The sequence below is a fragment of the Thamnophis sirtalis genome, unplaced genomic scaffold, assembly GCF_051295495.1.
Source record: "Thamnophis sirtalis isolate CommonGarterSnake01/CBP01778 unplaced genomic scaffold, rThaSir2_p1.2 scaffold_5, whole genome shotgun sequence".
Taxonomy (NCBI): domain Eukaryota; kingdom Metazoa; phylum Chordata; class Lepidosauria; order Squamata; family Natricidae; genus Thamnophis; species Thamnophis sirtalis.
In genome coordinates this window covers 68,673,344-68,687,916 of record NW_028261385.1, presented here as the reverse complement: position 1 = coordinate 68,687,916, position 14,573 = coordinate 68,673,344, and the positions used below count along the sequence as shown (strand labels likewise).

Here is a 14,573-nt window from a genome sequence, read left to right as displayed (position 1 = left end):
TCACTAGTTTTTTGGTTTATCTAATAGGAAATTCTTGCCTCTACAATCTAATCTTTCATCATTACATTCATTTTTACTCTTCATTTTCCTTTCTGATTTCTCACCTGAGGTTTCCTATATTGAAGAGGCTTAAACTCACTAGCAAATTTCAGGGACATAGAGAAATTGAATAAAGCTGTATTTTGTTTTGTATTTTTTTAACTTTCAAAAGACAGTGGAGTGTCAGATATCAAGAGCTGTAGAACTGCAATTGAGGAAAGATTGTGGAAGAAGAAAGAGATATTCAATGTAAATCTCAGGAAAATAATATGAGGGATAGAATATAGTGAGCAGCATTGAAACAACAATAATATCCTGTGAGGAAATTGTTATAAGTGTTTGCGTGTTTGTATATGTACATTGAAAACAGATTAGAAATCTCTATTGAGAATGTTATTACTATGTTCAGATTTATGGCGGAACACATCTGACAGATTTGATTTTATATTGTTATTATATAAATTATAACTTTCTTGATAATTACAATTCTTTAAAAAAACATAGATAATGTCTTTTCCCAATACTTCAAGAATTAGTTTATTGGTAGTCTATGGTATACTGTGATTTCTTCTAAATTCCTACAACATATAAACAAGCAAAAGGATTATCGGTAATTACTTTGTAAAGTTTGAATATCCTTTTAAATATCCATTTAAATAGCCTTTTGATAGCCTTTGAGTTCCTCAGCTTGTTTTATTGAAGTGTGTATATTTCACTGTGCAGGCTCAAAGTTTTGATTATGCACATTTGAAATGGACAAAGTTTTATTACTACAAAAAGATTGTATTGATTGTTTCTACATATTTTTCATATAGAAAAAGTGATTTTGTTTACTATTTGGATACATTAATAATGGATGTATAATTCTATATTACATCCATTTTAACTGGTGATGAGGCATAGCTACAAAATGGATATAACTGATTTAATGAGGAAGTGTGCAAATCTTGTATACTCCCTATCTTTTTCAGATCTGTTTTTTTAAATGTCATCATTACATTTCAATATACATCTGCTATTTCTTCCATTTATGTTTATGCTAATAAATAAAAGGGGGGAGTAAATAAGCAAAATAAATGCGATGAACTAAAATACATTTTAAGACAAAGAAAAATACTACCGTACATAGTATTCAAGGTTTTATCCAAAATCCACCACCAAAGAGAGCAAAAATGGCAGATACGATTCTCCGGTTTTTATTTATTAAAAGTTCAAAGAAGAATTATATACCTGCAGCAGATAGTTACTAGATAATTATATTGTTATAATGTTGCCAGCCAATAATACCTGGGCCAACCTGTCCAGTTCATTATGTCTCTGTGTAGTTCTAAGTTCCTGGGTGTTTTTCTTGTACGAAGACTAGCTTTATAAAAAATATTAAAACTGAAGTAGATCACGTAGTCAATAAGATATGGCCCTTGATTTCTTTCCAGCCACCAGAATTTTGTTCATGTGCAACAAAAAGATATTAAAACTATTGCACAGCCTTATATCATAAACTAAAGCATTTTTACAGATTATCTATGAGCTTTAATTACCACCTGAACTGCATAAAAGCAATTTCTTAAATTGCTTGATAATGGTTCTTTACCTCATCAATTCCCAGTGTTATGTTCCCAATTCTTATGTTGTGTTTCTGCTACATTTAAGCAGACATTTATGGATTAAACTATTGTCATATATAAATTCTGGTTATATATAAAGATGCTTTACTATAAATCAATACTGTTCAGTTGTCTTATTTGGCATTAATATGCCTGACCATTAGTCTAGTCTTGATTCCTGGAGAAAGAAAGACTTTTTTCTAAAGAAGTTCTTGAGAAACTCTTATTCTAAGAGCAAAGTAAAATGACTATATCTCACCTTTTCAGAGCCCAAACCCAGCTTTTTCCTGCAGAGTTCACACTATCAAAAAAAGTGAGAGGAACCTTCTTCAATGAGTCTTCAATGAGTGCTTCCAAACTATGCCCAACCTACCACTGGAATGCATTGGAAGTTATTTGTCTATGGAGACTCTCAGTCATCCAGATCATGGTTGTCCCAAAGATGCTTTTTCAAGAAGCAACATTCTTTGTTTTTCCTTGAAGTTAAGAAGCTTCTTGGGTGTGAAGTGAATGGTATTCAAGGAAAAACAAAGTCCAGTTTCCTTTTGAAAAAGCACCTTTCGGAAATTGGAAGTTGTAGCACTGGTCTGAAGAGGCCAAGATGGAAGCCACCAGAATTGTTCCAGTGAGGCAAACTGAATCATTGCTTTACCTAATCAACTATTTCATCTCCACAGTGCAAGTAATTTTTCTGAAGTAAATTTAGGTTGCTCATATTTGACTTGTTAAAATATTTTTTAAAAAATACTTCTGTTTGCAATAATGTCACCTAATTTAAAATATTTCCTTTTCTTCCTAGACATGGAACCCGTTGTGCTGGAGAAGTGGCAGCTACAGCAAATAACTCACATTGTATAGTAGGAATTGCATTTAATGCCAGAATTGGAGGTAAGTGTAATTATTATTTAAAAAATAATACTTAAAAATTAATAAAGCAGTACATAAGTCAAAGGAAGTCACTTTGTTCAGTAAGCAAGGCAGATATCCCTGGTAAATGTATGTACAGTTATAGTGTTAAATTTATTCTTTTATGTGTTATTTTTGCATTTAACTATAACTTAAAGATGCTTAAGCATGACTGATAAGCCTTATTTTTATGATGGCATACATTCTTTGAGAAAAAAAATACCTTCACTATTACTTTACTGCAGTAATAATGAAGCAATTACTATAGCTAGTAAAATTACTATCTATGCTATGTTACTTTTATCTCCCTTCTACAACTTTTAGTACTTTGTAAATCTTTGAGGGGATGAATGGCTTCAACAAAAGTTCATAAGAAAGTTCATTAAATAATATGGTCTCTTCCAATAATAAAGTGATTCACTCTACTTTGAAGACTTCTCTGCAGTTTTCTCTGGCATTTAAAATAGCTGATATCTTCTCTGCATGTATAAAAGCCTCTTCTAATTTTCATGTGCTAAAAGGAATCCTCCTCCCCCTCAAAATAACTGTTTGATTTACTAAAAGTTCAGACCAAATGGTGCTTGTTGACCTGAAGCAAATTGAGTTCATTCTTTTCCTAAACAATATAAAATGCATTGCCTTTGAAAACGAAGTGTCACTTCAAGGCAAATCTCACCTACCTCACACAGTCTTAATAACATTTCACAGCAATAAGCTTTATTGTAGTCTGTATTAAATTTTACATACCTATGGAAGGAAGCTGTCAAAAGTTGATATCATTTTACATGTGCAACAAATGTAAGAATGAACATTTGCATCAGAACATACACATTTTGGAACTTAATATAGCGATTAAGGCATAATAGTAGAAACTGGGAGACGTTGACTGGAAGTTGAGTCATCACAACTAGACTTCTCTGCTCTGCTCTGCTCTGCTCTGCTCTGCTCTGCCCTGCCCTGCCCTGCCCTGCCCTGCCCTGCCCTGCCCTGCCCTGCTCTGCCCTGCCCTGCCCTGTCCTGCCCTACCCTTTCCTTCACTTTCTTTTTATGAGTTGAGTTTTTGACTTTCCATGACTCAACTTCCAGACAATTCTATCCGGATGACAAACTTAATCGACATGGGAAATGGTGAGTTCTAGTCCTGTCTTAGGCACAAAGCCAGCTGGGTGACCTTGGGCTAGTCACTTTCTCTCAGCCTTAGGAAGGAGGCAATGGACAGTTACTTAGGCAATCTTGCCAAGAAAATTGCAGGGACTTTTCTAGGTAGCCTTTGATAATCATATACAACTGAACAGAAGGGGTGAGGGGGGAGGTATATAAAATGTGAATTTTTATCTTAGTACCAATATATATACTGATTATGGATCACACACCATATATACATTTAAATGTGCTTCAGGTTGCATGTCCTTTCTATTCATTAAAAAGTAGTGAATACTAGAGAAGTCCAGAAAAATTGATTCTTTTTTACTTTATTTGTGGGCTAAATATTTCAGCATCAGCTATCCTAAGAGCCAGTTTGTATATTTGTTAAGGTATCAGGCTAGAAACCAATATACATATGTAAAAATAGAATAAAAACTCTAAATTAATTTATTTTCTTCTTTGTTTTTCTATTATTTTATTGGAATCGATTTATGATTCAGAACTAGTATGAGCCAAATCAATCTGCCAAATCTACCTAAGGAAAATAAAGCAAGATGTACATGATGATATTATTGCCCATATAAACCTGCTAATACAAACAGTGGAGAGAGAGAGACAGAGACAGACGGAGACAGAGAAGAGAATGATTTTGAATGCTTATTTTCTAACCATGTGGAATAAGTTTTATTAATTATTAATATGTGAACTTTTTAACTTGAACAATAGATGAAGGCATTAATGTTATTAGATGTATCTTTGTAGTCATTTGGACATGATGACATACAATCAATACATATGTAATACATAATATTATTTATTCCCATTGCTATTGTGTATATAGATATTTATGATTCATTTTGGCTTCTTTTGTCATCTAAACTGGGTAAACAGTTTGCATTCAAACTAGACAAATATCCATTTATTCAAACAACATCACAGAACTTTTTCAAAGAACAGTGAAATGTATAAATTTAGATGAGACATTGCAATTGGTTTCCTTAAAAGTAAAATAATCACAGCTTTAGGAAAATTCAGATTTTTCTTTTGATGTCATTCTCCAAATATCAGATGAAAAAGGCATTTCAAAGTACAAAAGGTTGAGCAAAATATGCAATTTTATGGATAGGATTAGTTCAACCATAGTATATTAAGCATGATAATACTTTAAAGAAAAAAAGAGAAAAATGCCTTACTGAAGCTCTTAGTATTTTGTACATTTCATTATTAGATTTGTATTCTGCCTTTTTTCCAATAGTGCAGTAACTTATATCTAGCATTCCATCTTCAATCTTTCCCCAGAAGAAAAGATCTGTGTTATTAAAATGTAGTGACTGGGCCATTATCATTCAGTAAGCTTTCAAAGATTGAATTTCAGACTTTCAAGTCCTGACCAATACCTTAAGCCAGGGGTGTCCAAACTTGTGAACTTTAAGACTTCTGGGAGTTGATGTCCACAAGTCTTAAAGTTCCCAAGTTTGGACACTCCTGCCTTAAGCACTGCAATGCATTAGTTAAGCACTAACCTGACAGAACTGGGGGTTCTTGTGAAGCCCTATTAACCTTAGTTTGGCTGCCAGAAAAGGTGAGGCCAGATTGTGGTACTTGCACCCCCTCTTCCATCTAATTTTAGATCAGAAGTAGGGAATTTGTGGGGATTATCTTAAAGTTGTAAATGGCACATTAGTGATGCATTCAGATCACCAAAATGTGATCAGATTCCCTATGTTTCTTATGAACTGGGATGCTTTAAAAAATAAAACAAAGAGTTAATCTTAGTGGAATTTAATTCATCTTCTTTAGTCTTTTAGGGGGGAAATATTTTTAAAATTGCCTATAAGTGGTACAATCTCTGAATGTTCAGGGATCATAACAACACACCTTGTTGATTTTATGCAGCCTAATGGATTTTAAGTTCTCAATCCCAGTTTAGATAATTAGTTATGGAGGCTCCTTAAATTAACCGAAGTTGTATCTTAAATGCTGGTGGTTCTTTTTATTTTTACCTATTTTATTCTAATATAAAGCATTAGATCAGTGATGTGATTCAACTGGTCTGACAACCAATTCACTGAGCATGCGCTTTGAAACTATTATTTCTAATTAAATAATAGAAATTACATTGCTTTGCCCAATCTGCTTGGATTGTATGGGTTTGCTCCTTTTTAGTTCTTGTCATCTTGTACAGTTCTTGTCATCTATGCCTTTTTAATTCTTTTGTTTGTGTCTCTTATTATGCTTTTAAAATATTTTTTTCCTTCTGAAATGCCCACATTTGTTGGGCATCAGAGAGCATAATCATATTAATCACTGTTGTCATCTAGATCTGAGATAGAATTATATGTCATTTTCGAATGAAAATGTATTTTAGATTAGAAATTAATTGAAATAATATTTCCAAATTATAAATAGCTTAATTAAATTTTTCCAAAAAAATTGGTGACAGCAATCATACATTTTGTTCTTAACTTGTGCTTGCAAGTGGCTACATCACTTGCAAAAATAAAACATTAGTCAGTACTGGTACTATTATGTGTCAATTTAATACCTCCAACACAAAACCTCTGACAGGATTTTATAGATTAAAATGGCTGTACCTAGCACTTTGGCTCCAGTTCTGGGAGGAACAACAGGTCCTTTTTCCAGGTATTTGGGGTCAGTCCTCCTGTAGAGCTTGAGAAGTGAACAACGTTTGACTCAAACTGCTGATTTATCATGAAGAATCATGCTAGTCTTGTTCAGCATATATTTCTTTTGTTTTATTTAGCCACTTTGTTTGCGTGTCACACATTCCCAAAGGCATGTAATTGTGTTGAGCTTTGTTTACAGGCAATTACTGTCTTTTCCTGAAAAGAGTGAGAGTCAAGTAGGGCTTACTTCCTTCTAGCCAGACTACAATTGAGGCAAAGTATTGCCCAACCAAAGTCCAGCAGTCAACTGAGGTAGCAAGAAAGAGAAGAGGAAGTCAGGGAACTATTGAATCTGGATGCAAACAGTCTATATTAAGGTATAAGGCCATGATGGCGAACCTATGGCACACTTACCACAGATGGCATTCTTAGCCATATCTGCTGGCACGCAAAATGTCATCTCCAGAGTGCATACACACACAGCCAGCTGATTTTTGGCCATCCAGAGGACCAGAGAAGATCATTTTTCATCCTACCCAGGGTTCAGGAAAGCCTCCGGAACCTGGGGAGGGCAAAAATGGCTCCAGAGACTTTCTTGAAGCCTGGGGAGGATGAAAACTCCCTTCCATTGGGGGGGGGGGTGTTCCATGCATGCATCGATGCATTGCATTGTGGGTGTGGGCGGACGCACACAATTTTGGCACGCCTTTACAGAAAGGTTCGCCATCACTGATACAAGGCAAGAGTTCCAGCAGCTTATCACAAAAGCCTTCAAGCACTGGGTCCTTTACCAATGGCAAGAAGGAATCATTTCTGAGGCTTCCCTGATGTCACCTCATTCTTTGATTATGACATCTCTTCAGTGACATCTCCAATTGCTCTTTTCTTGCTGAGTAGAACATATGAAGTAGCAGTGCTACTGTCTGCCTGTTGATTCTGCAATCCATTCCTATCTGAATTAAACTAAGATTAAATGGCCTTTTCAGTGCTGTCTTTCTAAATTTGCCAGCATGATTGATGATTGATGATTGATTCCATTCCTGTCCAGCATATCAGAATATTTCTATTTTAGCAAGTATTTTAACTAAATAGCAACCTAATACTAATTACAACCTAATACCTAATACCCAAACTGCTCCATGGAACCCATGGTGTTGCAATAAATTGACAGGAGCACTGTAGGAATTTTTTTCCTACTAATGAATGTAACTCTTATTAACTTAGTAAATTTACTGGGGCACATACAATTTTAGAACTAATAGGTGCACCACAACCTGAGAATATCTGGAAATCTCTGATTTAGTAATTATTTTTTAAACTTTCCTGGTTAATGTTTCATTGAATTACTATGTAGTGTAGTAATTACTTTTAGGTTTATTTTATGTATTTGCAGATACAATAGATAGAAAGTTGAGAGAAAGAATGGTACATAATGAATAAAAGTCTTAAGTGATCAAAGTACTGCAAATTTTGTGGGTGAATATAAATATGGGAAAGTTTATTTTTACTTTCCTATGTTGTTATGCCAGTGCATTTCCTAACTACACTTTGTCTCAGTTCATTTCCTGATTTAATTTGAACTTTTGGTTCTTATTCATAGAGCCTTTAATATCTTGGAAGTAGCTTTCCTAAACAAATAGTGTGCTCAAGATATTCCTGCTAGTGAAATGAAAGTGAGTGGTTACTAAAGAGAGGACCATCTTCATGGTAACATCTCAGTTATGAAACAAGATATCCGGAGAGACTCATTGGATTCAACCCAGTCTCTTAAGCAGCATTCGGAACTGAGAATATTTATTTAGAGAGACTTATTATTTGTTTTATGCTATCACAGTTAAAAGGAAAGTTTGGGGTACTGCTTTTTACTACTGCTATTTTTAATTGGGGGACATATATTGTGAATATTTTATGTTGGTTTCTTATAAGATTATTTGTTGCCAAGTGGACATATAAATGCATTATATCAAATCAAAGGTTTCTTTTTTCCCCCACCAAGGAGTGCGGATGTTAGATGGTGATGTTACAGACATGGTAGAAGCAAAATCATTGAGCCTCAATCCACAACATATACATATCTACAGCGCTAGCTGGGGTCCTGATGATGATGGAAAAACAGTTGATGGACCAGCTTCTTTAACACGCCAGGCCTTTGAGAATGGAGTCAGAACGGTATGTTATACACACATCTCTGCATAAATAATAATAACAATAACAACAACAACAACAATAATAATAATAATCATTAGCATTAAAAAGGTAATAGAAGCATATTGATATTAAAAATAAATCACTGGCCCTAAAGAAAGCTTCTAGGGCAGGTTGTCAGGATTGAAATCCAGGATCCAAATAAGGATTCCCCAAAATTACAGACCAACTGAAAATAACAGCAGCAAAAATGCCATCTGCATCAACACAGAGATCCTGGAATCCACCAGCTCTTCTGAAGATCACTGCAACTTTCTTCTTTCCTCTTAATGTGAAAAGCATTTTTCAATTATGATTGGACATATGGGCATATGGGCATGTGCATGATTTTTTATTTTGTTTTTTATATGTATGTATGTATGTATGTATGTATGTATGTATGTATGTATGTGTATGTGTGTGTGTGTGTGTGTATATATATATATATATATATATATATATATATATATATATATATATATATATATATATATATATATATATATATATACACACACACACACACACACACACACACACACACACACATACATACATACATACATACACTATCGCTGATAACGGATAAGAGCCTGTGGCCTAATGGCTAAGATTTCTGCCTAGTATGCAATATAGCCCAGGTTCAAATCCCAGTAAGGGTATGGCTAGCTGATGAGAGCTAAATAGCTTGAAATAGATCTATACTAGTCTCCCTTTATTTATTTATCAGCACAAATAAATAAATAAAAAACCTTACCAGGGGTTTTTACAACCCCTGGTAAGCCCCAATTATGGGAGGAAGCCAACTGCTTCCATCATCTGTCTATCGGCTCGTCACAAGAGTCCATCATGACAGAAACCCAACACTTTTACTGTTGCCTTTGTTATAGCACAAATAAACACACACACACACACACACACACATACATACATACATACATACATACACATATATAAAATCATTTTTCAAGATTCATACATACAAACATACATACATACACATGTACATTTACAACAAATAGTCTAGACCAGGGTTATCAAACTCAGCTCCTGGGGGCCAGATCTGGAGTGCTTAGATATGGCTTGCCGGGTCACCCTAGAAACAGCAAAGGACCAACCCGAGGTGCCTCTGCCAGAGAAAACGCCATTTGGGAGGACTGTGTCCGGTCCTCTCAGGCTCCATTTTCAGGTGTGAAGGCCTCCTGTCACCTTCTGCCAGTGAAAATGGAGCTTGGAGCGAGTGACATCAAGCGGGCCATGGCCACACTAGCCACACCCACTCCAGCCCCCAAAGTAAAACACAACCCTGATGCAGATCTCAATGAAATTAAGTTTGACACTCCTGGTCTAGACAGACCAGACCAGTTTGAATGTTACTTCAATAAAATTATGGTGAAAACAGATATGGTGATACCACTAGCATTCCATACTTCAATTATTGGGCCAGATAGATAAAGAACAATATACTTAATAGCAGTAGTAAAAAGAAACATCCCAAACTCTTTGGTACTTGGGAGAAAACAAGTGAAAAAAATCTGCTGACTATTGTTCAATGATAATATTGTGAGTATGGATAAGACCTGGAAACTCCTGAGTGAATCCAATAGTGTTTCTGATAAAAACTGTTTTAGCCACACCTTTAGAACTCTGGTAAATTAAGCTCAAACAAGAAATAATCCAATAATTTTGAACAGCAAGATATAAATGCCAGATCTGAGTCCATCCCTCCATTCACTCATATCCAATTTTCTAAGACTGCCTGCAGTTTTCTTGAAAAGATTTTTGGGAGGTGGTTTGCCATTGCCTTCTTCCTAGACTGAGAGAAAGGTCACCCAGCTGGCTTTCCATCTAAAATAGAACTAGAATTCATGGTTGCCCAATTTATACCCTGATGCTTTAACCATTATACCAGGTGGTCCACCTATAATGACTGCCCTGTTTAGCCACTGTTTTTAGTTATGACAGTTAATGTGATAGAATTTCAGGTCTTTGCAACCAGCAGGAATTTACAACTTTGCGACTTCCTGCACTCACATGCACGCTATTTGCATGCTTCAAAGCTGGCTTTGCACAAGCAGAAACAATGAAGAATCTATCAGTAAAATTGGAAGTTACCACGATGTGATGTCTCACTTAATGAACTTACAGCTTAGAGAAGTAGTTGGTCTCAATTTAGCAATTTTTATTGTTAAGTGAACATCACCTGTAGTTGTATTCTGTAAATAGCACTAGACTTCTGTTTAATTAAAGTTGCAAATGTCTATAATAATCCGGCAGAAAAAAAATAAGTTTTCAGTTATGTAAAGAGAAAACGTTATTACTTTTATAAATGATAAAGGTTCATGTAACATCTACTTATAATTAGCGTAAATAAAGTGAAATCACAATTGTTCTCTGCAAGGTAATGAACTGGAGAGTATAATTTGTAGCACATTCCCCAGGAATGCAATAATATAACTATAAATATAACTATTTATAGGGAAGTTTTGTTTTTAAGAATTGGCATAATTTTCACTTAATGAATTCTTGATAATTGCAATTGAGCCAGCACTTTATTTATCAAAAACTTTTGGCAATAGAATTTCAAGCTTCTATCAATTGTGCATCTAATTAAGGCCTGGTAAATTAAATTGAGCACTCGGCCAGCAGATTGTTCATAATTTGGGTGTGGTCCATTTCTATTACTTGGAAAAAGTTGTTAATTGTATCTTTACATTTTCCTTGCCCAGAGACTTCATTTTAAAAAAAATGACATCAAGTCTAATTAGTTGTTCACATTTGATGAAGTTATATCATCAATCTACATTAACTTTTTAACAGAAAATATCCCAAAAAATGTTACTGTATTATACTGAGTTTGAAAAGTATGCAAGGAAGAAATGGAAAGTCACTAGCAAAAACAATCCTGATTTTTTTTCGTACACATGACACGCAATAAATCATATATATGTTGCCATGCGGTTGCTAAGAATGAACATCATTTTCATAATCAGTCAGTGTTGCTACTTTGGCAAATCCTGATCCAAATTAAAAGAATGTGAAACAGTTGTTTATTAAATAAATATTTCCAGAGTTATAGAAAAAGAAAATATTTTTTACAATACATTTTGTTTTCACAAGTAAAATGGAGCTGCGCAATGCTTTAAATTCAGTTCTGAAAGGGTGTTTCCAATTATACAGGTATTCCTCGACTTTCAACCACAATTGAGTTGTTAAGTTGTTTTTGCCATATATTACGATTTTCTTGCCATGATTCTTAAGTGAATTACTACAGTTGTTAAATTAGAAATATAGTTGTTAAGTGAATCTGGTTTCCTCATTGACTTTGCTTGTCAGAAGGTTGCAAAATGATGATTACATGATTCCAGGACATTGCAACCATCATAAATATGAGCCAGTTGTCAAGCATCTGAATTTTGATCGCCTGGCCATGGAGAATGCTGCATTGGTTGTAAGTGTGAAAAATTGTTATAAAATGGTACTGTTGTAACTTTGAATGGTCACTAAACTGTAAATCAAAAGGTATAAACTTAAATCATCATGTGGGTTTTCTGAGGCATGTGGTGACCTCTGGCAATCTGGCATTGTTGGAAATTTGGCACTGAGCTAAATTGTTTTTTATTCATCCAGGCATTATACATTATTTAATTTTTACTGGAGAAAGGAGCAAACTTGTATATCTAAAGATGTATAAATGAATTAGAACAAAAGGAACCAAATGTAGGAGGTAGATTGCATTGAAATATCTTAATGATTAGTTCAAATATATTATGAAAATATTCCTAATAAGTGTGGGTGTTGGTTTCATTTGCCATTCTTTTTGCAAGATAATTTTATATTAGGAGTTTTCGGATAAACAGTGCCTAGTGCTATCATCTAAATGCATTGTTTATGCAGATATTGCCATTTCCTCTGTAATGGATTTTTTGTGGAAAGAGAAAACGAAATAAGCAGTTTGAAACATGTACACAATGTTCGGAAATCCTGTAAAATTCTGTAAAATCCTATGCATGATAATTTAATAGTAAAAGATTTATTGAAGAATATCCTGTTTTTTTTACATTTAGCCAAATCAAATATACTGTATAAAATAAAATCCATCAGATTCTGGGAATCTAAAACAGTTCTGAAATACTTCAGTGAGTTTTCAAAATCAGGTTGAACAGAGGATCTCACAGGGAAAATGTTAGGTATGCATCATTGTGAAATATTGCACATATTTCTCATGGCAAATCCTTTTCAGTAATATAAAGAAGGGAGGATAAATTCAATAAGCAAAATTAGATATTTGATTATTTTTCCTGATTGGCACATTCACTATCCTTTTGTACCCAGTGTATCCTTCTCTTTAGTTATCTGGATAAAAGCCCGAAAGTTTGTTGGGCATTAATGATGAAGTGTTGTGCAGTTGAACCTGTTGTGAGAACCCTCATTAATGCGTCCCTTTTCATCCATGCAGTCTTTTTCATCTATCTTGCTTCACCAATTTTGGCATTGATAGTGTTGACAGGAATTGAAAGTTCTCTTAGCATTGCCAAACAGGATAGTCCTCAGTTAATGACAATTCATTCAGTGACTGTTCAAAGTTATGGTGGTGCTGAATGAATAGTACTTACATACAGTCCTTGAACGTACAGCTATTACTATGCATCCCTGCAATAACATATTCAACATTTAGGTGCCTGGCTACCTGCCCAAATATATGATTGCAGGATTGCTTCAACTGCCCGCATTCACTGTTTCCCTCTTCCCCATCTCTACCATTTTGGCTCACGACACTATGCCACCCTTTCAGGGATGGGTTCCAACTGCTGCCGGTTCGCTCAGGGACATGCTTTGCACATGTGCATGCCTGATGTGTGCTACGCACGCATGCACAGAAGCAAAAAACAAGATGGTGGCACCACAGGCACCACTGAGAGAACCTATTCAGGGGCATGGAAGGTCGAGTTACTACCTACTCAGCCAAACCAGTAGGAACTCACCTCTGAACTCTTTGTTTTGCCATCCCTGTCCCAGCATTCTGCTGCCTATTGCTGGTTTTCATCTTCTTCTTTGGCTCCACTGTCAATAAAGCATATTTGGCCTGGCCTTTCTTCCTGTGATTATACACGGCCTTCTTCCCAAGGTTGCATGGGTCTTTCCTGCGGCCTCACAAGATTTTGGAATGGATTCCTGAGGCCTTGTGAAAATGCTGCTGGACATGTGAGGCCTTTTTCCCAAGATCTCATGTAGTCACATGTGGTCTTCTAAAACCTTGTGAGGCCTCAGGAAGGCTGGACATTTTCCAAGGCTTTGTTGGGAAAGAGGTTGTGTGTAGTTGAATCCCCAGCTGAAGGGGAGGAGGCTAAGCCAGAGAGAAAAAAACAATCCAAGTTAGACTTCATTCTGGGGAGGAAACATCTGAGACCAAACCTTTCAGTCTATATAAGCCATTTCCCAAGAGGAAGCAGACAATCTGGAAAAAATTCTTGTAATATTGGTAATCAACAGTAAAATATCTGCTTGGGCCTATCTATGAGTTGCTTGCTCCTGATGTGTGTGACCTCAGAAGGAAGGGCCAGGACAATATAGGGCAGGAGTAGCGGGAATGGTGCACCACATGGTGGAAGGGGCTGTGAAGTGAAGATGGCAGAAGCAGCTGGGTCTTCATGCATAGTGCTGGGTTGGAACAGGTTTTTGTCCTAGTGCTGGGCTGTGGTGGTGGTAGCTGCTGCTTCCTACTGTGGCACGGGTTAGCTGGCTACAACCCAGGGCTTGAGGTGGCATTTCTCTGGCTGGGTTAGGATTTAGGTTAGGATTCAGGTGAGCAGGATAGACATTGCCAATCATTTTATCATTTTCAGGATTTCAAAATATATTTATGGTGGTAGAAGCGTTTAGAATATGTCTCCTTGAAGGATGGAGATTAGACAACTAAAATAACTTGAAAAGTGAAAATGCTATACATGCACTGACTTTTGCTTTAGCCAGCAGTCTTCATTGTTTTGCTTTGTTTTTGCTATACTTACAAATTAAATACTAATTATAGTTTAGGGAATAGCTTGAAGCTATTTTGTCTGTTCCA

At 35.5% G+C, this 14,573-nt stretch overlaps 1 protein-coding gene across 2 annotated transcripts in view; it reads left to right on the top strand.

Annotated features, from left to right (window-relative positions):
* Window positions 1-14,573, top strand: part of LOC106553532 (proprotein convertase subtilisin/kexin type 5) — a 145,430-nt gene that overhangs the window by 82,161 nt on the left and 48,696 nt on the right. For both annotated transcript variants that reach the window (XM_087715979.1, XM_087715980.1), the window contains exons 6-7: window positions 2,443-2,531; window positions 8,319-8,491. In XM_087715979.1, coding sequence (XP_087572105.1) covers window positions 2,443-2,531; window positions 8,319-8,491 — 262 coding nt within the window. The remainder of the gene's footprint in view (window positions 1-2,442; window positions 2,532-8,318; window positions 8,492-14,573) is intronic.